A 22,689-nucleotide genomic window follows, 5' to 3' on the forward strand; every position below is an offset into this window, starting at 1 on the left:
TTAACACTTCACATACCTATTAAATATGAGGCAGCGCACACAGTGATCTCCTTCATCCCCCACTGACTGCACCCTCTCCTGAGCAGAGGGCGAGCATGGAGGAGTAAAGTGATGGTGGGCTACGCATGCCCTCTTCCACATCTCAGTGCCCTCCACCCTCTGAGAGGACCTCCAGAATATGGGGATTTGAGGGATGACTTCTACCATGTACATATCTTACTCAGTACAGATCCTGATCCACTATCCTATACCAGTGATGGAAGAAGGAAGAAAAGTCACATATGTGACTATAATTACTATAACATCAGGAATGAGAATCCCTAAGACTGAGATAGGTGATGTTGATATGTGCTAGGTCGTATTTCAGAAGTTTGATATAAAATTTGGTGAGTGAAAAATGCACTCATTTTCTCTCTTCTGCCAGTTCACTTATTCTTTGCTTTCCTTCCTAATTCATTTTTGCTCTTTCATATCTCTGTCCCTCATATTGTCTTGTTAACCCAGTGTTGAAAAAGTTCTGGAAATATAAACCCTGAGTTGGTTTCCTTCCCCCTAATCCTCAGAAATATCTGAAAATATGACATTCTATACTCTCTAATCCTCTCTCAACTATTTCTCCTATGTAGTTCTCTAAACTCTTCACTTGACCATGGTCCCAAATGTGTGTATTTTCCCTCATTTTCATGAGGAGGACATTGAGATGATAATGTCCCAGTGATGATAATGATAACAGGGGATCATAATTCATAAAAATCCAATGGATAACAGTCATCCTCATTGTTGCCAAAATTTTATTATCTGAATAAATCATGCAAAAGCAAGCTACTTTATAACACTGGAAGATTAATGAAAGGTACATGGTGCATTTCTATCATGATTCAAGGAAAACAGCTTAGAGAGTGCAGTAAACAGGCTATGGGCAAATTCTCTTGTAGAGCAGTAAAGCATCAATGTGGAGCAATAGGCTTACTCTAACAGAAGATATTTTCAAATTGGGGAGCATTGGCCTTGGTGGTATGCAGAAGATCCTGACCCACTCAGAGAACACAACATGTGAGGTTCACTTATTCACATAGGCAACTCCACCCGTCTCTACTTCATCCTACCAGACTTCATCTCCTCAATCTTAGCCAGGACTCTCTCAGCATCTTCCGCCACTATATCAATGAATTTCAAATGTAGAAAGTAGACTTTATAAAACTGGAAAACAGAAGACGGGAGGAGTCCAGTAACTGAGAAAACAAACTCAGCACACTTCTTGACATTGGCTATTATACTGTCATCCTTCACAAGTGAGTTGAAATCTGTGGACTTCATGAGGCTGTAGATCTCTTGCTCAGATGTGCCCAGGTTCTGGGCAATCTGACTGACCGACTCCTCATCCAAACCAAAATGGCTCTGATACTGTTTCAAGTCCCTCTCGTGTTCAGACAATTCAAAGCCACAGCAGAAAGGTGTCAAGGGAATGAAGGCCAAAACGGCTGCCCGGAAGGCTGTCAGCCAGAGCTTCTCCTTGATCGTAGCTCTCTTCAGCTGAATGAAAGATTCAGACAAATTTGGCAACAAGAGGAGAGCGGTGTAGCGCTTTTCAGCAGGGAGATCCTGCAGCAGTGTCTCCTGCAGTTTTGGGAAATCAAACTCCTTCGACTTAAAGTTGGACACCAGGAAGACAGTCGGCTCAGATACAATTTTGCTGAGATTGATCAGACAGTTGTCTCGGATCTGCTGAAGGACTGTCTCCTTATTGAAAGATCTGGGTTTGCTTTTACTTTCATTATATAAATCACTATCCACCTTGGTTCTAACAAAGTAGAATTTTTTTCCCTTCTCCTGAATCTTCTGGGCCAGGAAAGCATCGTTTGAGCTAAACCGTGAGGACGAAATAATGATGAAATAGTCATAGTTATCATCTCCCACTACCTCTTGATAAGGGTTTGGAAAGGATTCTGGGGTCCCCGTTCCAGGCAGGTCCCAGAAGGTCACGTTGGGATACTTTGGATGTGGATAGGGAGTTTTCTTTCTGGTGGTTGGCACAACTCCAACAGAAGCAGATCCAGCCCCTTCATGACCAATTCCTCGCAAGACATTGATGAAACTGGACTTGCCAGAACCAGATTGCCCAATCACAGCCACATTCTGGGGAGCATTCTCGGCGCTCTGAAGTGCTCTCTGAATCTCATCAGCCACGTCTTTCGGTTGCCCCTTCTCAAAGCCTTTTAGAATACGTTTAAGGCTTACCTGAGAGAGGATCCCCCCCACTTCACTGACTAATGTTTTGTAGCCAGACAGAAACTCTGAGGCTAGTTGCTTAGAATCATTTTTTTTAATGACGTTTAAGAGGAGTGGATCCATGCCAGTTAACTGAATAATCTGTGGAAAAGAAGAGAGAATTAGGGGATAAGGTGAATGAAGCAACAGAACAGACACAAAGTCAGCTGAGAAAATACACTGGTCTTAACCGACCAGTCCCATCCCTCATGCAGACTCATGTCTCTACAGTTAATTTATTTTCTCTGATGACTTATTTTATTGAAGTATAGTTGATTTATAGCATTGTGTTAGTTTCTGGTGTACAACAAAGTGATCCAGTTACACATATATGGATTTATAGGTGGCTCAGTTGTGAAGAATCTGCCTGCCAATTCAGGAGACACAGGAGGCATGGGTTCTATCCCTGAGTTGGGAAGAACTCCTAGAGGGGTAAATGGCAACCCACTCCAGTATTCTTGCCAGGAAAATCCCATGGGCAGAGGAGCCTCGGGGGCTACAGTCCATGGGGTCACAAAGAGTTGAACACGACTTAGTGACTGAACAACAACAGCAATTAATAGTTTATGTCAGCTAATTGTGAACTTCTAATTTATCCCTCTCTCCTCTTGCCTCTTTGGTAAGCCTAAGTTTGTTCTCTATGTCTGTGAGTTTGTTCAGTTCAGTTGCTCAGTCGTGTCTGACTCTTTGCCACTCCATGAATTGCAGCACGCCAGGCCTCCCTGTCCATCACCAACTCCTGGAGTTCACTATCACCAACTCCTGGAGTTCACTCAGACTCACGTCCATCGAGTCAGTGATGCCATCCAGCCATCTCATCCTCTGTCGTACCCTTCTCCTCCTGCCTCCAATCCCTCCCAGCATCAGAGTCTTTTCTAATGAATCAACTCTTTGCATGAGGTGGCCAAAATACTGGAGTTTCAGCTTTAGCATCATTCCTTCCAAAGAAATCCCAGGGCTGATCTCCTTCAGAATGGACTGGTTGGATCTCCTTGCAGTCCAAGGGACTCTCAAGAGTCTTCTCCAACACCACAGTTCAAAAGCATCAATTCTTTGGCACTCAGCCTTCTCAGTCCAACTCTCACATACATACATGACCACAGGAAAAACCATAGCCTTGACTAGACGAACATTTGTTGGCAAATAATGTCTCTGCTTTTGAATATGCTATCCAGGTTGGTCATAACTTTCCTTCCAAGGAGTAAGCGTCTTTTAATTTCATGGCTGCAGTCACCATCTGCAGTGATTTTGGAGCCCAGAAAAATAAAGTCTGACACTGTTTCCACTGTTTCCCCATCTATTTCCCATGAAGTGATGGGACCAGATACCATGATCTTCGTTTTCTGAATGTTGAGCTTTAAGCCAACTTTTTCACTCTCCACTTTCACTTTCATCAAGAGGCTTTTTAGTTCCTCTTCACTTTCTGCCATAAGGGTGGTGTCATCTGCATATCTGAGGTTATTGATATTTCTCCCAGCAATCTTGATTCCAGCTTGTGTTTCTTCCAGTCCAGCGTTTCTCATGATGTTCTCTGCATATAAGTTAAATAAACAGGGTGACAATATACAGCCTTGATGTACTCCTTTTCCTATTTGGAACCAGTCTGTTGTTCCATGTCTAGTTCTAACTGTTGCTTCCTGACCTGCATACAAATTTCTCAAGAGGCAGGTCAGGTGGTCTGGTATTCCCATCTCTTTCAGAATTTTCCACAGTTTATTGTGATCCACACAGTCAAAGGCTTTGGCATAGTCAATAAAGCAGAAATAGATGTTTTTCTGGAACTCTCTTGCTTTTTCCATGATCCAGCGGGTGTTGGCAATTTGATCTCTGGTTCCTCTGCCTTTTCTAAAACCAGCTTGAACATCTGGAAGTTCACAGTTCACATATTGCTGAAGCCTGGCTTGGAGAATTTGAGCATTACTTTACTAGCATGTGAGATGAGTGCAATTGTGTGGTAGTTTGAGCATTACATAAGTTCATTTGTATCATATTTTAGATTCCATGTATAAGTGATATCATATGATATTCATCTCTTTCTGACTTAGTTCACTTAGTGTGGTAATATCTAGGTCCATCAGATTGCATTTGTTCATTCTTCTTTTATGGCTGAGTAGTACCTCTTGATGGCTTTTGTTTCCACCGTTGCAGAAGACACTGCCTGTTTTCTATGCTGGTAATTTATGTGTCCAAAGAGTCAGGACAGTATGGAAGACAAAATAATGGTTCCTAAGATGTCCACATTGTGAACTCCATAACTTGGGAGTGTGCTGCTTTACATAGCAAAAAGCACTTTTTACTGGACATTAGTTTTTAATTCCACTGCTAGACAAAACCTAATGCTTAACCTGTCCATGTTTGATTATTGCAGGTAAAAATATCATCTAAAAATTTGAGGACAAGAATAAAGGCTTAGTGTATTCAGGAGTTTTTGAAGGTAAGTAAGTTAATGATGCTCAGATGAAAAGATTATCTTGGCTTATCCAAGTGGTCTAAATATAATAACAGGAATCACAGGCAAGATGGAGGCAGGGCCAAATGCTGAAAAGAAGATAGGCTAATAGAGCAGAGGTTGGAGAGAAGATCTAGGAAGATGGAGGAAAGGCAATGAGCCAAGGATTGTCAGGCAACTTCTAGAGGCTGAAGTAGACAAGAAAATGGATTATCTTCTGGGGCCTCCAGGTGGAACAGGCCCTGCTGACACTTTGATTGTAGCTCCTGAAGATTCATTTTGTCTGCTCACTTCCAGATCTATAATAGAATTAATCTGTTACACAGCAAGGGGAAACCAATATAGACAGTCTGTACTGTCATGACCCCTGAATACAGAGACCAGCACCTTTCCATTCTGCAGGAAGAATCACTTAGGTGAAGACATTAGTGAGCACAGAAGGCTTCCAGAAGGATCTCATTTCCAATAATCTGCAGCAAATCAGGACGGGACCTAGCTTGTGGGAGAGGCAGGAAGCAGAGACAAATCCACCAGGTGGTGACTACCAGGACATATATTCCAAACATGTGTTATAAAATCTGTTTCCCATATGTCCTGGAGAACAACCAAAAACATAGTCATTGTGGTATAGCTGTCCAGTTGGAGCTTAATATCTATTTACCTCACTTTATGGACCAATATTGGTAGAATATAAAATGTGTAACAAGAAGCTGTAGAGGAAGTAAATAAGAGCTCTAATTTTCCCTACCCAGTTCAATACAGTTTTGAAACATGGGTATCTGCTTAAACCGAGGTAATTTAAAGAAGTTATTAATATTATATCGATGGAATCTCCTATCATTTACTATGAGCAAGGACGGTTATATCAAGAAAGTGTGATTTAAGAAATATTTATACACATAAGGTTGTCTCAGGAATTACCAGTGGGCTCTCTCCAATAGGGGTGTGCTGAATGCTCTCCACCCCCATCCTACATATCGAGCAAGGACAATCTTAAAAAAGTAAGGAAAATCATGATTCTCAAATATAAAATAAATACATGTTAAGGATTTTATTAACTAATGACTTATGAAGGAAGTGAGCAGATGTTACTGCTAGTTGAATGAATACTCAGGAAGAGATACAATTGTAGTTCAAGAATATTGAAATGAATGTCAAAGTGAGACAAGAATGCTGTTTTCTAAGGAGAGGGTGGGAGGTCTATTGAACTGTAACAGACAGATTTTATATATGTCTCCTGTTCTCATAAATTCACAGGTGAAATTAATGCTCAAAGTGATTGTATTAGTAAATGGACCCTTGCAAGTTGCCCGGGTCATGCAGGCAGAGCCATCACAAATGGATTAGTGCCCTCATAAAAGAGACCTCAGAGATCTAGCTTAACCCTTCTGTCACATGACTTTACAGGAAAAGGCACCCACCTAGGAAGTGTGCTCTCATCAGACACCTAATCTATAGTTGCCTTGATCTTGGTTTCCAATTTTCCAAAAATAAGAGAAATAGATTTTTTTTTTTTTTAACTAGGGAACCCAGTCTGTGGTATTTTGTCATAGCCTGCATGGATTAAGAAAATGGCAAAGAAAAGAATTACTTTTCATTCCTCTTAATTATCAAAACTCAGAGAGATTTAAATAGCTCTATGGTAATAAGGCTAGAGGAGAAGGCAATGGCACTCCACTCCAGTACTCTTGCCTGAAAAATCCCATGGACAGAGGAGCCTGGTAGGCTGCAGTCCATGGGGTCGCTAAGAGTCAGACACAACTGAGCGACTTCACTTTCACGCATTAGAGAAGGAAATAGCAACCCACTCCAGTGTTCTTGCCTGGAGAATCCCAGGGACGGGGGAGCCTGGTGGGCTGCCGTCTACGGGGTCACACAGAGTTGGACACGACTGAATCGACTTAGCAAGCAAGCAAGCAAGCAAGCATTAAGGCTAGAATCAGAAAACTCTCAATGTGCATCAAGCATTACATAATTTACCATTGGTGAAAGCAGTAAACATTCTCTTATTCCAAATTTTCTTACAACTTTTTCAATTTAAAAAAAGGAGAAGAAGAAAAGGCATCTTTAAACACCAGGGTTATCTGTTTTCCAGAGAGGTTGGCATGAACTTCTGGATGGAATTTCAGCTCTCTACCAGCCACCCCTGCCCTCAGTCCTTCAAGCACAAAGCCAGAATTAGCCACTGCAGATATACAGCATGCTTCCTCACCAGTTCTAGAGAGAAAACAGATTTCCTATGACAGAGCAGATCCAAATGTTTCCATGAAAACAGCAGATGCTGCACAGGAACACTTCCCAGAACTGTTTTTACTAGGAAATGCAATCAGAGTGTGCTTCTGTGCTCACGGTAAAGAACAAGGCTTAGCAAGTCTCTGTGCTCCCTGGGTAATGAGGCCCGAATGGGAGGCATCAGGAAGCCTCTAACCTAAACGTCTCTCTCAGGAAGAATTTGAGCAAACTCTGGGAGATAGTGGAGGACAGAGGAGCCTGTCATGCTGCAGTCCATGGGGCTGCAAAGGATCAGACGCAACTTAATGCCTAAACAACAACAGGAAGATGTGGTTGATATTTTAGAACTCACATTTTGAAAAAAAAAAATGGGAGGAACTTCCATACCATGTATGGTATATTTTATACATCATGAAAACAAACAAAGCATATTTTATACTGCACTTTGGTGCCAGCATAGAGATAAAGCAACTGACCCTCAGAACACAACATTGATCCTTATGTTTGACTCAAGTGTGTGTGGAATTGTGTTTAATAGGAGACATATATGGCACGTCAGTGAGTAAAGAAGGTACTGTGTAGTAATGGAGCTGGAAAAATTGGTTATCCTGGTTATCCATATGGAGAATGTTACTGATTCTCTACTTCTATCACTATTGATAATCCACTCTAGAAGGAGAATAAAGACTGAAATTTCAAATGGAAAACTCTAGAAGAAAATATAACTGATCTTAGAGTAAAAAAATTTCTTAAACAAGATACCCAGATGATAGCTGTATAAAAAAAGATTGACAAATGAGGTGCTTATACTACATTAAAATGAAAAGCTTCTTTTCATGAAAAGAGATGCTTAAGGGGGGTAAAAAATTTCTTTAGACACAGGGAGAAGATATTTGCACAAATGTGTTAGACTAAAAATCAATGCAAAGAAGATATTTTAAAAATGTAGAAACACTAAAAAGCAAGACAATCTAGTATGGAAGTGGAAGAGAGGAATAAACGGATCTTTCTCAGAAAAGGAAAAGGAAAAAAAAACCACCTGTGATTAGTAAGCACACAGAAACTTTAACAGCCTCCTTAGTAATGCTGCTGCTGCTGCTAAGTCACTTCAGTCGTGTCCAACTCTGTGGGACCCCATAGATGGCAGCCCACCAGGCTCCCCCGTCCCTGGGATTCTCCAGGCAAGAACACTGGAGTGGGTTGCCATTTCCTTCTCCAATGCATGAAAGTGAAAAGTGAAAGTGAAGTCACTCAGTCATGTCCGACTCTTAGCAACCCCATGGACTGCAGCCTTCCAGGCTCCTGCATCCATGGGATCTTCCAGGCAAGAGTAATGAGGCAGATGCAAATCTGTGCACACTGAGATGACTGCTGCTGCTAAGTCACTTCAGTCCTGTCCAACTCTGTGGGACCCCACAGATGTCAGCCCACCAGGCTCACCCGTCCCTGGGATTCTCCAGGCAAGAACATTGGAGTGGGTTGCCATTTCCTTCTCCAATGCATGAAAGTGAAAAGTGAAAGTGAAGTCGCTCAGTCGTGTCCGACTCTTAGCGACCCCATGGACTGCAGCCTACCAGGCTCCTCCGTCCATGGGATTTTCTAGGCAAGAGTACTGGAGTGGGGTGCCATTGCCTTCTCCACACTGAGATGACAGTGCATATCAATTCAATTGGAAAATTTTAAAAGTTTGACAACACTGAGTATTAGGGTCTCTGAAACTTTGAAAAACAAGTATGGATAAATTTTATAAAATTGTGCATTCATGTACTTTGTGACCCAGCATCTCCACTCCTAAGATGGTACTGAGGAGTCAGTGTGCAAAAAAGTACAGGTGACATGTAAAAAGTATTCCTAATGGCAGTCTGCAGATTGACAGAGGATGGATAAATAAATTGAGTTCTACAGCACTGATAAGAATGATCCACTGTTATGCTGCTGCTGCTGCTAAGTTGCTTCAGTTGTGTCTGACTCTGTGACCCGATAGACGGCAGCCCATCAGGCTCCGCCGTCCCTGGGATTCTCCAGGCAAGAACACTGGAGTGGGTTGCCGTTTCCTTCTCCAATGCATGAAAGTGAAAAGTGAAAGTGAAGCCACTCAGCCGTGCCCGACTCTTAGTGACCCCATGGATTACAGCCTACCAGGCTCCTGCGTCCATGGGATTTTCCAGACAAGAGTACTGGAGTGGGTTGCCATTGCCTTCTCTGCCATTGTCATGCATAGGTTAATAAACACTGTTTTAGTAACACGATGTTGAGATTAAAATGTATAAACAGAAGTTAGTAAAAACAATAGGAAAAAAAGTAGAATACCTTTTATATCAAAGAGTGTTCTTATATTTTCTTCAAAGAGTTTTATAGTATCTGGCAGGCTTTCTAAAGAAACATTTCTCTAAGAAAGGCATACAGATGGGTAAAAAGAACATGAAAATCTGCTCAGCATCACTAAACAAGAGAAATATAGATCAAAACTACAATGAGGTATCACCTCACACCAGTCAGAATGGTCATCATCAAAAAATCCACAAATAAATGCTGGAGAGCGTATGGAGAAAAGGGAACCCTCCTATACTGTTGGTGTGAATGTAAACTGTCACCGCCACTAAGACGAATGGTATGGAGGTTCCTTAAAAAACTAAAAATAGAGCTACCATATGATCTTGGGAAAGGAGTACGTCAAGGCTGTATGTTATCACCCTGCTTATTTAACTTATATGCAGAGTACATCATGCAAAATAACAGACTAGATGAAGCACAGACTAGAATCAAGAATGCCGGGAGAAATAACAATAACCTCACATATGCAGGTGACACCACCCTTATGGCAGAAAGTGAAGAAGAACTAAAGAGCCTCTGGATGAAAGTGAAAGAGGAGAGTGGAAAAACTGGCGTAAAACTAAACGTTCAAAAATTAAGATCATGGCATCCAGTCCCATCACTTCATGGCAAATAGATGGGGAAACAATGGAAACAGTGAGAGACTTTATTTTCTTGGGCTCCAAAATCACTGTAGATGGTGACTGCAGCCATGAAATTAAAAGACACTTGCTCCTTGGAAAAAAAGCTACGACCAACCTAGACAGCATATTAAAGAGCAGAAACATTACTCTGCCAACAAAAGTCCGTCTAGTCAAAGCTATGATTTTTCCTGTAGTCATGTATGGATGTGAGAGTTGGACCATAAAGAAGGCTGAGCACTGAAGAACTGATGCTTTTGAACTGTGGTGTTGGAAAAGACTCTTGAGAGTCCCTTGGACTGCAAGGAGATCCAACCAGTCCATTCTAAAGGAGATCAGTCCTTAATATTCATCGGAAGGACTGATGTTGAAGCTGAAACTCCAATACTTTGGCCACCAGAGGCGAAGAGCCCACTCATTGGAAAAGACCCTGATACCGGAAAAGATTGAAGGCAGGAGAAGAAGAGGACTACAGAGGATGCGATAGCATCACCGACTCGATGGACATGAGTTTGAGTAAGCTCCAGGAGATGGTGATGGACAGGGAAGCCTGTTGTGCTGCAGTCCATGGGGTCGCAAAGAGTCGGACATGATTGAGCGACTGAATTGAACTGATGATCTAGCAGCCCCACTCCTGGGCAAATATCTGGAGAAAACCATAATTCAAAAAGATACATGCACCCCAGTGTTCGTTGCAGCACTATTTACAATAGCCAGGACTTGGAAGCAACCTAAATGTCCCTCAACAGAGGACTAGAAGAAGTTGTACATATAATCTATGGACTATTACTCTGCCATAAAAGCAAAATAATGCTTTTGCAGCAACATGAATGCAAATAGAAATGATCGTACTAAGCAAAGTCAGAAAACAAAAGACAGAACCATAGCTATCACTTATATGTGGAACCTAAAGTATGGTGCAAATGAACCTATCTATGAAACAGAAATAGATTCACAAACATAAGGAACAGACTTGTGGCTGCCAGGGGGAGGGTCTAGGGGAAGGGAGTACTGGGAATTTGGGATTAGCAGATGTAAACTATGATATATAGGATGGATAAGCAACAAGGTCCTATTATATGGCACAGGGAACTATATTCCATATCCTATGATAAATCATAATAGGAAAGAATATATAGAAAAGAATGTCTATATGTATATAACTGTCATTTTTCTGTACAGCAGAGATTGGAAAAACATTGTAAATCAACTATGTGTCAATAAAAAGCTAAATTAAAATTACTTAACTAAATAACTAATAAGGATTTATTGTATAACACAGGAAATGCTACTCAATACTCTGCAACGGTCTATATGGGGAAAAAAACCTAATAAAGGGTGGATATATGTAAAAGTATTTACAGATTAACTTTGCTGTACACCTGAAACTAACACAGCATTGTAAATCAATAAAAAAATTTTAAAAGGTAGAATACCCTTAAATATATTTTCAAGGAAACATAACAAACTCTTGTTTGGGCAGGCATATTAAGTGATAACATAACAAATGAAACAAAGCTGTCAAACACATAGTTTATGAAGTTGTTACCCAAGGGCTGGTGACAGGACATGGAGTAAATAGGAACATATAAGTAGGTATAGTCATTGAAGGTGTTCTGTTTCTTGGAATGGTTGTACAGTGTGTAGGTGATAAAGGATTTTAAAAAAGAAAATATCTCAGTTCTTTGCACATTGGTGCTGCATTTATTCTTTCATCTGTAGTCATGAATCTCTCCCTCCTTCCCTAGTTTGGGAATATTCTGTCTGACATACAGAGACAATCAATGTTATGATGGAAAAAGGAAAACTGAGGAATTCTTAAAGGAGGTGGTGGGGACAAGAGAGATTGGCATTCTAGGAAGAAAAAACTGCAAGGCAAAGATGAAAACCCAATGAACTTGACAACTAGCTATGGATTCAGATGAACACACACCGACACCGAATGAAAGACCTCAGTATTAAAAATACCGTTCAGGTTTCCTCAGGGCTGGGCTGGTCCTTATTTTGAGGGTCACTCCAAGTCTCACGCCCCATTTGCTAGACTCTGGTATGGAGTGGCCATTTCTCAGTGGGCTGGGGCATGATGTCCCTGAATGCACAACTCACAATCAATAGTCAAACTTTGTAGCCCTAGGTCGACTAAGATCACATAAATCTTCCTAAGAACAAGAGATGACACAATTTGTCAGGGTCACTACTGGGCACCTACAGAGTCGAACTGTTCCTTGGACACAAACACTGCTTCTGCTTCTTCAGGAGGAACTCCTAACAGGCCCCATCAGAGGTCTGTGAGCCTCTGCGAAGATGCCTTCTTCCCACACAGAGTAGGAATCCAAAGTAGAATCTAGGCAGAGTCCACAAGAGACATACCAAGGTTGCTTGCTGACTGCACTTTAGAGTCACATTTTGAAAAGCTTTTCTATGTTTGGATTCCACTTTCAAGGCTAATCTGGCCATTAAATGCCTGAAATGTTTTGGGACTGGGTTCAAAGGAATTCACAGGGTCCAGGAAGGAGACCAGATTCAGCTTCTTTTGCTCCTACCACCTCCTTTCATGTTCCCCCACCTTTCGACAAACACTTAACCCATAAGATGCTTAAATGTCATCCCTTCACAACCAGAACTGGGCAGGCTGGAGTGTGGACCATGAGGCTGAGTGCCAGGCCTCCATTTAATCCAGACTAGGCTCGCGGATTCAGGTAAGAAAAGCAGGGAACAGGAGGAAATGGAAGAATGTTGTGTCAGTCTGAATGTGGGCTGGAAAAGAATTTCCAGACACAGAGTATTGCAGAAGGAAGTGAGTTTACTAAGCACAACGAGCACTGCATATATGTACCACAACTTCTTTATCCATTCATCTGTTGGTGGACGTTTAGGTTGCTTCCACATCCTAGCTATTGTAGATAGTGTTACAATGAACGTTGGTACATGTGTCTTTTTCAGTTATGATTTTCTCAGAGTATAGGCCCAGTAGTGGGATTTTGGGGTCATATGGTAGTTTATGGGGTTTCCCAGGTGGTGCTAATGGTAAACAGACTGCCTGCCAATGCAGAGACATAAGAGATGCAGGTTCAGTCCCTGGGTTGGGAAGATCCCCTAGAGGAGGGCGTGGCAATCCACTCCAGGATTCTTGCCTGGAGAATCCCATGAACAGAGGAGCCTGGCAGGCTACAGTCCATTGGGTTGCAAAAAGTCAAACATAACTGAAACAACTTAACACGCATGCATGGTAGTTTTATTCCACTTTGTTTTAAGGAATCTGCATACTGTTCTCCATAGTGGTTGTATCCATTTACATTCTCATCAACAGTGCAAAAGAGTTCCCTCTTCTCCAAACCCCCTCCAGCCATTTTTATGGCTGAGTAATCAGCCATAAAGAACTCATTTTAAAAGTGAACTCATTTTATGGTTAAGTAATCAGCCATGAAAAGGAACTCATTAGAAGTCAGTTCTAATGTGTGAATGAACCTAGAGCCTGTATAACAATACAGAGTGGAGTAAATGAGAAAGAAAAACAAACATTGTGTATTAATATTTATATATGGAATCTGGAAAGAGAGTATTGATGAACCTGTTTGCAGGGCAGCAGTGGAGATGCAGACATAGTAGACTTGTGGACACGATGGGGGAAGGAGAGCGTGGGACAAATCAAGGGAGTAGCACTGAAACATATACTTTACCATATGTGAGAAAGATAACCAGTGGAAATTAGATGTATGATGCAGGGAGTTCAAACCTGGTGCTCTGTGACAATCTAGAGGGGTGGGATTGAGTGGCTTAAGGGAGTGGGGATATATGTATACCTATGTCTGATCCATGTTGATGTATGGCAGAAATCAATATAATATTGTAAGGCAATTACCCTCCAATTAAAAATAAATAAATTAATTTAAAAAAGAAAGTTACTCCGGACACCTGCTTCCAAATGACATAGAAGTATCTTTTATTTAGAATTAAATCTTCTGATTTAGATCACAAATTCAGCAACCACGGGACTACCATTTCTTGTCTGGGATTTGCAGCTGTGCATTTCAGCTATGGTCCGGCAGCAGGGGTGTTCTCTTTTACTAAAAAAAAAAGAAGAAGAACAAGAGGGGTAATGTGGGTGCTGTGAGCACAGCGGCTGACCTCCTGACAGACAAGGGAGACAATGGGACACCGTTAGAACAGCAGGCAGGCTCAAGGGAGAACTGACACTTTTCATGGGTTAGTAGCTTATTTCTATGGTCTCAAGACAAAGAAAAATACTGCTGGAAGGGTGGCATTAGGTGATTTGTTAGGGTGCTAGAGAGTGTGTCCTGGGCTGGGCATTTTGCCTAATTTGTGACCAGAAAGTTGGCCTGTAAGGATCAGAGGGGATTTTGGCAATGATTACATGGGGATCAGTCAATTTTGGAGATGACCTTGATTCTGGGCTCTACTTCTGTGGCATTTGTGTAAGGCTTCCCACCTTTGGCCTTGGGAGAGGACTCCATGGAGGATGGGTATAAAAAGAGTTGCTTAGAGCCCTCAGGCTGTGTTGTGGACCAGCAGTTTTCAGCCTCATTTTACTCAGAAAACCCTCTGCAACCGGTTTAACTATAAAAGCAGTTGCTCAAGTAGGAAAGGGGTGGAGTCTGTGAATTACTCTGCAAATGCTTGCTAAGATTTTCAGTGGCAGTGATAACAGTTCTGTGGTGACTGACATGGCTAGACTTCTAATATTTTCATCTTCTTTGGGCATAACATGTTCAGGGGGAGGCAAGTATATCTGGACATCATACGGTCTCTGAAATTCAGACGCAAAGTACACAGCTCCTGGTTTGCAGAGGCAAGGAATGGCTCAGAAAATATCCTGTCTCCTGGTCCCAATCAGGTAGACAAAATTCCAAACAGTCTAATAAACAATTTCCAAATGGTTATAGAGTTGAAATCTCAACTGCCCTGATTCAGTCCCTCCTCCAACTGAGGCAATTGCTTCAGGGAGAGGAAAAGAGGCAACTTCTCCTCTCTTTCTTTCTCCCATTATAAGAATAGGAGCTGACTGAGAGGATGACACTAGCATCAGGGATCTTAGCCTGGAAGCAGGGCATTTAAATGTTTTAAAAAACATGTGACTCTTAAGGGATACAAAGGAAGGAACTTTGAGCAATGAGAAGACATTCTGTTTCAAAGTGAAAGAAAAATAAGATAAATGACCAGTGTAGGGGAGCAAAATTACCACCCCAAAATGTTTCTCTGGTATTAGGATTATTTTAGATTGTTTATTTTTCAGAAACAGAACGCTCAGGAAGCTTTCTTTTTTACCTCCCCCTTAGCTGCCTAAAAGCATTTAGATAGGGGGCTTCCTCCAAGAAAGGAGCTATCACCAGAGGTAACTAAAACCAATAGGAGCTGGGCATAGTAGGCTGGGAAATTGACCAAGGCCTATTTGCTTACATTCTGCTCTGTGTCCCGCTGTCTCTATATGGCAAGACAACTACTTGTTTACCAAACTTTTGCTCTTCCCATTACTATGTGCATTGTCTTCCTCACCTTTGAAGTACTAGCCCCCTAAACCCACCAACTTTGCTCAGAATGGATACATTCTAATTGCCTGATTGCCTCTGAGTCTCATATTCTTCTACAGCCACCCCCTTACCTATGTATAGTAATTGTTTTTGCTTTTATTTTCCTCCTGTTGATTTATCTCATGTCAATTTAATTCTTAGACCAGCTACAAGAACCTAGAAAGGTAGAAGAAAAACTTTTCTGCCCCAAAATCATTTTTTTAAAACTAAAGCAGTTTAAAAACTGTGGCTGACCAATCTTGTTTTGTTTGCACTTCCCCACTGCAAACTGAGATCTACGATTGGGTGTGTCTATGTTGTAAGGGAACAAAATATGCTGCCCCAAATGTGTCTCCTTGGCATTAGGGTTATCTAGAATAATTAATTTTAAGAAACCAAAGACTCAAGAAGAGCTTTTACCTTCACCTTAACTGCCTTAAAGAATTTAGATAAACAGCCTATTCTAGGAAGGAGAACTATCACCAGAGATACCTACAGAGTATGTGCTAGGTAGACTAGACTTGGGGAAACTTAGCAAGGCCTATTTGATCGAAGTCTTCTCTCTCTCCCATTGCTTTCTGCCTGGCATGGCAAACATTTACCAAACATTTGTTTTTCCATCTTTCTAAAATTGTTTTCCCCTTTGAAGTCCTAGGCTCCTACCTTTCTCCTGAAATCCAAATGGCATATAAGCACCAGTTGCCTGAATGTCTGTGTGCTATATATTATGGAGTCCCCGAACATAGAAAATTTAATTTGTTTTTTCCTCATATTAATCTGTCTCATGTCATTTTAGTTGTGAGACCAGCCCAATGCACTCACAAGTGTAGAAGAAAATTATTGCTTCCCCTAAAACAGGCTCAGTCCTGATGCTGCTCCACATACATTCACCATTTAGGTTTTCTTACCCTGTCCCATGTTACCCAGCACCACCTCTGTGCTGAAGGTGCTGAAGTCTTCCCTAACCTCACTCACATATATCCCACTGTTTACACAACATCTCCCACTTGTGTGTCTAGAATGATCTTTAATAACTGAACAAGGCCAAACCTAACTCAAGTCCCCATCCCTTTCCTTCTATAGTCTTCTCCCTTCCAGGTAATGTCAGTGCCACCCTTTGTTTGCACATGGGGTCATCCACATAATTGTCTTCCACTCTTATCTCATATCTACAATCCTCTGACCTCCCCAAGTCTATCTGGAATCCAGTTACTCTGCTTATTTCCATCATCGTTGCCTAGCCCTTGGCTTGTCACTCACTCTCTTAACTACCTGAGGATGACCAGGTCTTCTGCACCAACTCTCAGCTTTCCACCAGCCAGCTCTGCCCTTCAGGCCTCCAAGCAGAAGGCCAGCATCCCATCACTTCAAGTACAAAGAATTTGCTCACTTACCAGTTGAAAGAGGAAAGATATTTCTGGTCAAAGCTCAGATCTGAAAGTTTCCACTAAGTGAGCAGAAAATGCAGTCTGGTGAATCGCTCCCTGCAGCGCCCAGCACAGGAACACTCCAGAGAGCTGTCCTTGTCCAGGCAAATGCAGACAGAGTAGAGAGCAAGGACAGCTAAACCTCTAGCCTGCCTGGGAAATGACGTCCAGGATGGGAGGCAGTAGAGAATATAAGAGCCTGTGGCTTGAGCCCTTCCTTGGGGGTGGGGAAAAAAAGATGATAGTTGATAACCCACATTTCTAGGAAATGAAAATGAAACCATGGCAATCATGTTTATGTCTTTCTCTACAGCAGAAATATTTCCCAGAAAAGAAAAATACAAGAGTGTAACTTTAGGAAGCTCAGTGATTAAGGAGAGGGCACAGAGGTACTAGAGGCGAGGAAAGGCAGGTTTCCAAGGACCCCTGGGAGGTCACCTAATGAAGACACCCAAGGGAGCACAAGGGACAGGGAAGGAGGAAGGCTGTGAGCAACTTTTCAAAGCTTCCAATGAGTGAGGGAGAAACATTTCTCTAACCTTTCTCTGTTTTTATTTTTTTTTCTTAATTTTATATTTTATATTCATAATCACAGAAAACTAGCCAATCTGATCACATGGACCACAGCTGTGTCTAACTCAATGAAACTAAGCCATGCCGTGTGGGGCCACTCAAGACGGACGGGTCATGGTGGAGAGGTCTGACAGAATGTGGTCTTCTCTAACTTTTTTCTGTCTTTATGTTTTTTTTCTTACTTTTAAATTTTATATTGGAGTATACCCAATTAACAATGTTGTGGTAGTTTCAGGTACACAGCAAAGGGCCTCAACCATACATATACACGTACTCGTTCTCCCTCATCTCCTTCTGTTCTTTTGTCATTAGGAGCCCTATACCTGACTGCCACGTAGTCAAACCTGGATTGGATTACTCTGGCAGTCATGGGGTTCCTAAATTCATGTGGAAGATTAAGGGGAAAATACCAAATTTTTTAAGAAAAAAGAATAAATGGGAAGGTTTGCCATACCATTTATGGCATATTTTCATGTATATTTTAATACACTGTAAAAAGAAACAAAGTATATATTAATGCTGTACTTGAGAACAGCACAAGAATGAACTAACAGACCTATAGAACACAGTACTGAGCCTTGTGTCAGACTCAGGCATGTATGGAATTCTGAGGAATGGAAGAAGTGCATGGCATTTCAGTGGGTAAAGAAAGCACTGTCTAACAAATGGAGTTTGACAAACTAGTTATCCATGTGGAAAAAGGTACTGCCCCACCTTTACATCACTTTTGATAATCAACTCTGGAAGGTGGAAAGGTCTAAGTTTCAAGTGGAACATTCTAGAAGAAAATATAGTTGATCTTAGGGTATAGATAACCTTTTTCTTAAACCAGAGACCCAGGTGCCAGACACCCAAGTGATAGCTATATAGTAAAGACTGACAAATGAGGTGCCTTTGACTACATTAATAAGAAAAAATTCTGTTCATGAAAAGAAAGGTTTAAGGACATTAAAAACTAAAGAATTTCCAAAAACCTGGAGAAGATATTTGTATACATGATGTCAACTAAGGATCAATAGGAAAAAGGTATATTTGAAATTTCAGAAACCACTAAGCGCATGAGAAACAATCTAGTGTAGAAGTGGGCAAAAGACATTAACAGACCATTCTCTGAAAGAAGAACAAAAACAAAACAAAACATGTCTGGCCAATAAACACATAGGTAGCTTAGCAGCCTTCTTAGTAATTAGAAAAATGTAAATCTGTGCAAAATGAGATGACACTCTACATCAATTCAACTGGAAACATAGAAGTTTGATAATATAGAGTATTAGTGAGAATGTGGATCAGTAGGATCTCTGAAACATAGTTGCTGAGAATATAAATCAAAATAATCACTTTGATCAATTAAAAATAATAAAATTGAAAAGGTTACAATCACTTTGAAAAAAACAATATGGTTTAGTTTGATAAAAGTTGTGCATTCATACACCTTGGATCACAGCATCTCCACTCCTAAGAATCACTATGCACAAAAGTACAGGGAATGTGTAGCGGTGTGTTCCTAATAGTGGACTTCATAATTGTGGGAAAAGAGGATAGCCATTGACAGAGAATAGAGAAGTAAAAAAAAAATAAATAGAGCTTTACAGCACTGAAAGGACTGAGTCATAGCTTGCTGCTGCTGCTGCTAAGTCGTGTCCGACAGCGTATTAAAAAGCAGAGAGAGCACTTTGCCAACAAAGGTCCATAGTCAAAGCTAGGTTTTTCCAGCCATCATATATGAATGCGAGAGTTGGACCATGAAGAAGGCTGAATACCCCAAAATTGATGCTTTTGAATTGTGGTGCTGGAGAAGACTCTTGAGAGTCCCTTGGACAGCAAGGAGATCCAACCAGTCCATCCCAAAGGAAATCAGTCCTGAATATTCATTGGAAGGACTGATGCTGAAGCTGAAACTCCAATACTTTGGCCACCTGATGCAAAGAACTGACTCGTTGGAAATGACCCTCATGCTGGGAAAGGTTGAAGGCGGGAGGAGAAGGGGAAGACGAGAATGAGATGGTTGGATGGTATCACCAACTCAAAGGATATCAGTTTGAGTAAACTCTGGGAGTTGGTGATGGACAGGGAGGCCTGGCATGCTGCAGTCCATGGGGTCACAAAGAGTCGGACATGACTGAGTGACTGAATTGAACTGAACTGAATTGAACACTTAGAAATCACTTGCTTACGTTTTGCCACATTCCTTGCACCAGCTGATACCCCTGTTGCACCTATAGCTCAAAGCAGAAATTAATGGTCTGCAGACTTTTAGCAACACAAACAAGAGGTTGCTGCATTTTCTGCCTTGGCCTCATTTACACCACCATCTGGAAGACATTACTGAGGCCCAGGAAGGCCCAGTGGAAAAAAGGGTTCTTATATGGACCAGAGAATTTCTGCCCCTCCTGCATTTTGGCTCCAGGCTCCTGGGCATTAGGGTCCTGGGACACAGCAACTATTCCCAAGGACTTGGCATAAGTCTCACCCATGAGCAAAGCTGGTACAAACAAACATATCTCTATATGGCTACAGAACTAGCAGAGCCAGAGAAACTACCTAGACTCCTCAGTTTGTTATTAGGCAAAAAGTGAGGTTAATGCTAAGCCATGCAGGTATTCATCCATGGAAGAATATGTAGAAGTATGGCGTTCCTGAAAGGAGAATCCAGTTACATCACTGGAGGGAAACAATAAGAAAAACGCAAGTCTTGTTGCAGTAGAGTTGGTCACAGCAATATTTCCTTTGCTTGCCTCCCTAAGAAAATACTGTATGGGACTGATTTATCTGGTGGAGGTGACCACTCCTGTGTGGGAAAAGAAAAGTTGCGAGTGAGTGCCCAGCAACTTCATCTGGGCCATCAGACTTAGAGATTCAGCAGGGGACATAGGTGTACCTATGGCTGAGTCATGTTAATGTTTAACAGTAACCAACACAGTATGTAAAGCAATTACCTTCAATTAAAAATAAATTAATAATTTTTTAAAATAAAAAAAAAAGAAAGAAAAACTAGGAATAAAACTACCATGTGACCCAACAACTCCACATACCCTGAGGAAACCACAATCTAAAAAGACACATGTACCCCAATGGTCATTGCAGTATTATTTACAATAGTTAGGACACAGAAGCCACCTAGATGTCCATTGACAGATGAATGGAGAAAGAAGTTGTGTTACACATATACAATGGAATATTCAGTTCAGTTCAGTTGCTCAGTCGTGTCCGACTCTTTGCGACCCCATGAATCGCAGCACGCCAGGCCTCCCTGTCCATCACCAGCTCCCAGAGTTCACTCAGACTCATGTCCATCGAGTCAGTGATGCCATCCAGCCATCTCATCCTCTGTCGTACCCTTCTCCTTCTGCCCCCAATTCCTCCCAGCATCAGAGTCTTTTCCAATGAGTCAACTCTTCACATGAGGTGGCCAAAGTACTGGAGTTTCAGCTTTAGCATCATTCCTTCCAAAGAAATCCCAGGGCTGATCTCCTTCAGAATGGACTGGTTGGATCTCCTTGCAGTCCAAGGGACTCTCAAGAGTCTTCTCCAACACCACAGTTCAAAAGCATCAATTCTTCGGCACTCAGCTTTCTTCACAGTCCAACTCTCACATCCATACATGACCACTGGAAAAACCATAGCCTTGACTAGATGGACCTTTGTTGGCAAAGTAATGTCTCTGCTTTTGAATATGCTATCTAGGTTGGTCATAACTTTCCTTCCAAGGAGTAAGCGTCTTTTAATTCCATGGACAGAATCACCATCTGCAGTGATTTTGGAGCCCCAAAAAATAAAGTCTGACACTGTTTCCACTGTTTCCCCATCTATTTCCCATGAAGTGATGGGACCAGATGCCATGATCTTCTTCATTTGCTATTATTTTCTCCCATTTTGAAGGTTGTCTTTTCACCTTGCTATTGGTTTCCTTCGTTGTGCAAAAGTTTTTAAGTTTAATTAGATCCCATTTGTTTATTTTTGCTTTTATTTCCATTATTCTGGGAGGTGGATCATAGAGGATCCTGCTGTGATGTGTGTCAGAGAGTGTTTTGCCTATGTTCTCCTCTAGGAGTTTTATAGTTTCTGGTCTTACATTTAGATCTTTAATCCATTTTGAGTTTATTTTTGTGTATGGTGTTAGAAAGTGTTCTAGTTTCATTCTTTTACAAGTGGTTGACCAGTTTTCCCAGCACCACTTGTTAAAGAGATTGTCTTTTCTCCATTGTATATTCTTGCCTCCTTTGTCAAAAATAAGGTGCCCATAGGTGCATGGATTTATCTCTGGCTCTCTATTTTGTTCCATTGATCTTTATTTCTGTCTTTGTGCCAGTACCATACTCTCTTGATGACTGTAGCTTTGTAGTATAGTCTGAAGTCAGGCAGGTTGATTCTTCCAGTTCCACTCTTCTTTCTCAAGATTGCTTTGATTATTCAAGGTTTTTTGTATTTCCATACAAATTGTGAAATTATTTGTTCTAGTTCTGTGAAAAATACCGTTGGTAGCTTGATAGGAATTGCACTGAATCTATAGATTGCTTTGGGTAGTATACTCATTTTCACTATATTGATTCTTCCGATCCATGAACATGGTATATTTCTCCATCGATTTGTGTCATCTTTAATTTCTTTCATCAGTGTTTTATAGTTTTCTATATATAGGTCTTTTGTTTCTTTAGGTATATTTATTTCTAAGTATTTTATTCTTTTTGTTGCAATGGTGAATGGAATTGTTTCTTTAATTTCTCTTTCTGTTTTCTCATTGTTAGTATATAGGAATGCAAGGGATTTCTGTGTGTTGATTTTATATCCTGCAACTTTACTATATTCATTGATTAGCTCTAGTAATTTTCTGGTGGCGTTTAAGGGTTTTCTATGTAGAGGATCATGTCATCAGCACACAGTGAGAGTTTTATGTCTTCTTTTCCAATCTGGATTCCTTTTATTTCTTTTTCTTCTCTGATTGCTGTGGCTAAAACTTTCAAAACTATGTTGAATAGTAGTGGTGAGAGTGGGCATCCTTGTCTTGTTCCTGACTTTAGAGGATATACTTTCAATTTTTCACCATTGAGGAAAATATTTGCCATGGGTTTATCATATATGGCTTTTATTATGTTGAGGTATGTTCTTTCTATGCCTGCTTTCTGGAGGGTTTTTTTTTTTTAATCATAAATGGATGTTGAATTTTGTCAAAGGCTTTCTCTGCATCTATTGAGATAATCATATGGTTTTTAGCTTTCAATTTGATAATGTGGTGTATCACATTAATTGATTTGTGAATA

At 41.0% G+C, this 22,689-nt stretch overlaps 1 protein-coding gene across 2 annotated transcripts; it reads right to left on the reverse strand.

Moving 5' to 3' along the window:
* Window positions 1–773: 773 nt before the first annotated feature.
* Window positions 774–17,110, reverse strand: LOC109561935 (interferon-gamma-inducible GTPase 10-like). 2 transcript variants are annotated; one of them, XM_019964787.2, is made up of 2 exons: window positions 16,826–17,042; window positions 774–2,370 (listed from the first exon to the last, which is right to left on the reverse strand). In XM_019964787.2, the coding sequence occupies exon 2, from the start codon at window positions 2,350–2,352 to the stop codon at window positions 1,093–1,095; it is 1,260 nt and encodes a 419-aa protein (XP_019820346.2). In that variant the 5' UTR covers window positions 2,353–2,370; window positions 16,826–17,042; the 3' UTR covers window positions 774–1,092. The 2 variants fall into 2 exon arrangements, 1 of the variants encoding a protein (XP_019820346.2); XR_011567640.1 differs by lacking the exon at window positions 774–2,370 and adding an exon at window positions 13,823–13,970 and having other exon boundaries at window positions 16,826–17,110.
* Window positions 17,111–22,689: the final 5,579 nt, after the last annotated feature.

This window comes from Bos indicus, chromosome 7, assembly GCF_029378745.1.
Source record: "Bos indicus isolate NIAB-ARS_2022 breed Sahiwal x Tharparkar chromosome 7, NIAB-ARS_B.indTharparkar_mat_pri_1.0, whole genome shotgun sequence".
Taxonomy (NCBI): Eukaryota; Metazoa; Chordata; class Mammalia; order Artiodactyla; family Bovidae; genus Bos; species Bos indicus.

What these genes read in the sequence shown, in the direction of transcription:
- LOC109561935 (XM_019964787.2), bottom strand. Translation starts at nt 2,352, where the DNA reads ATGGATCCACTCCTCTTAAACGTCATTAAAAAAAATGATTCTAAGCAA.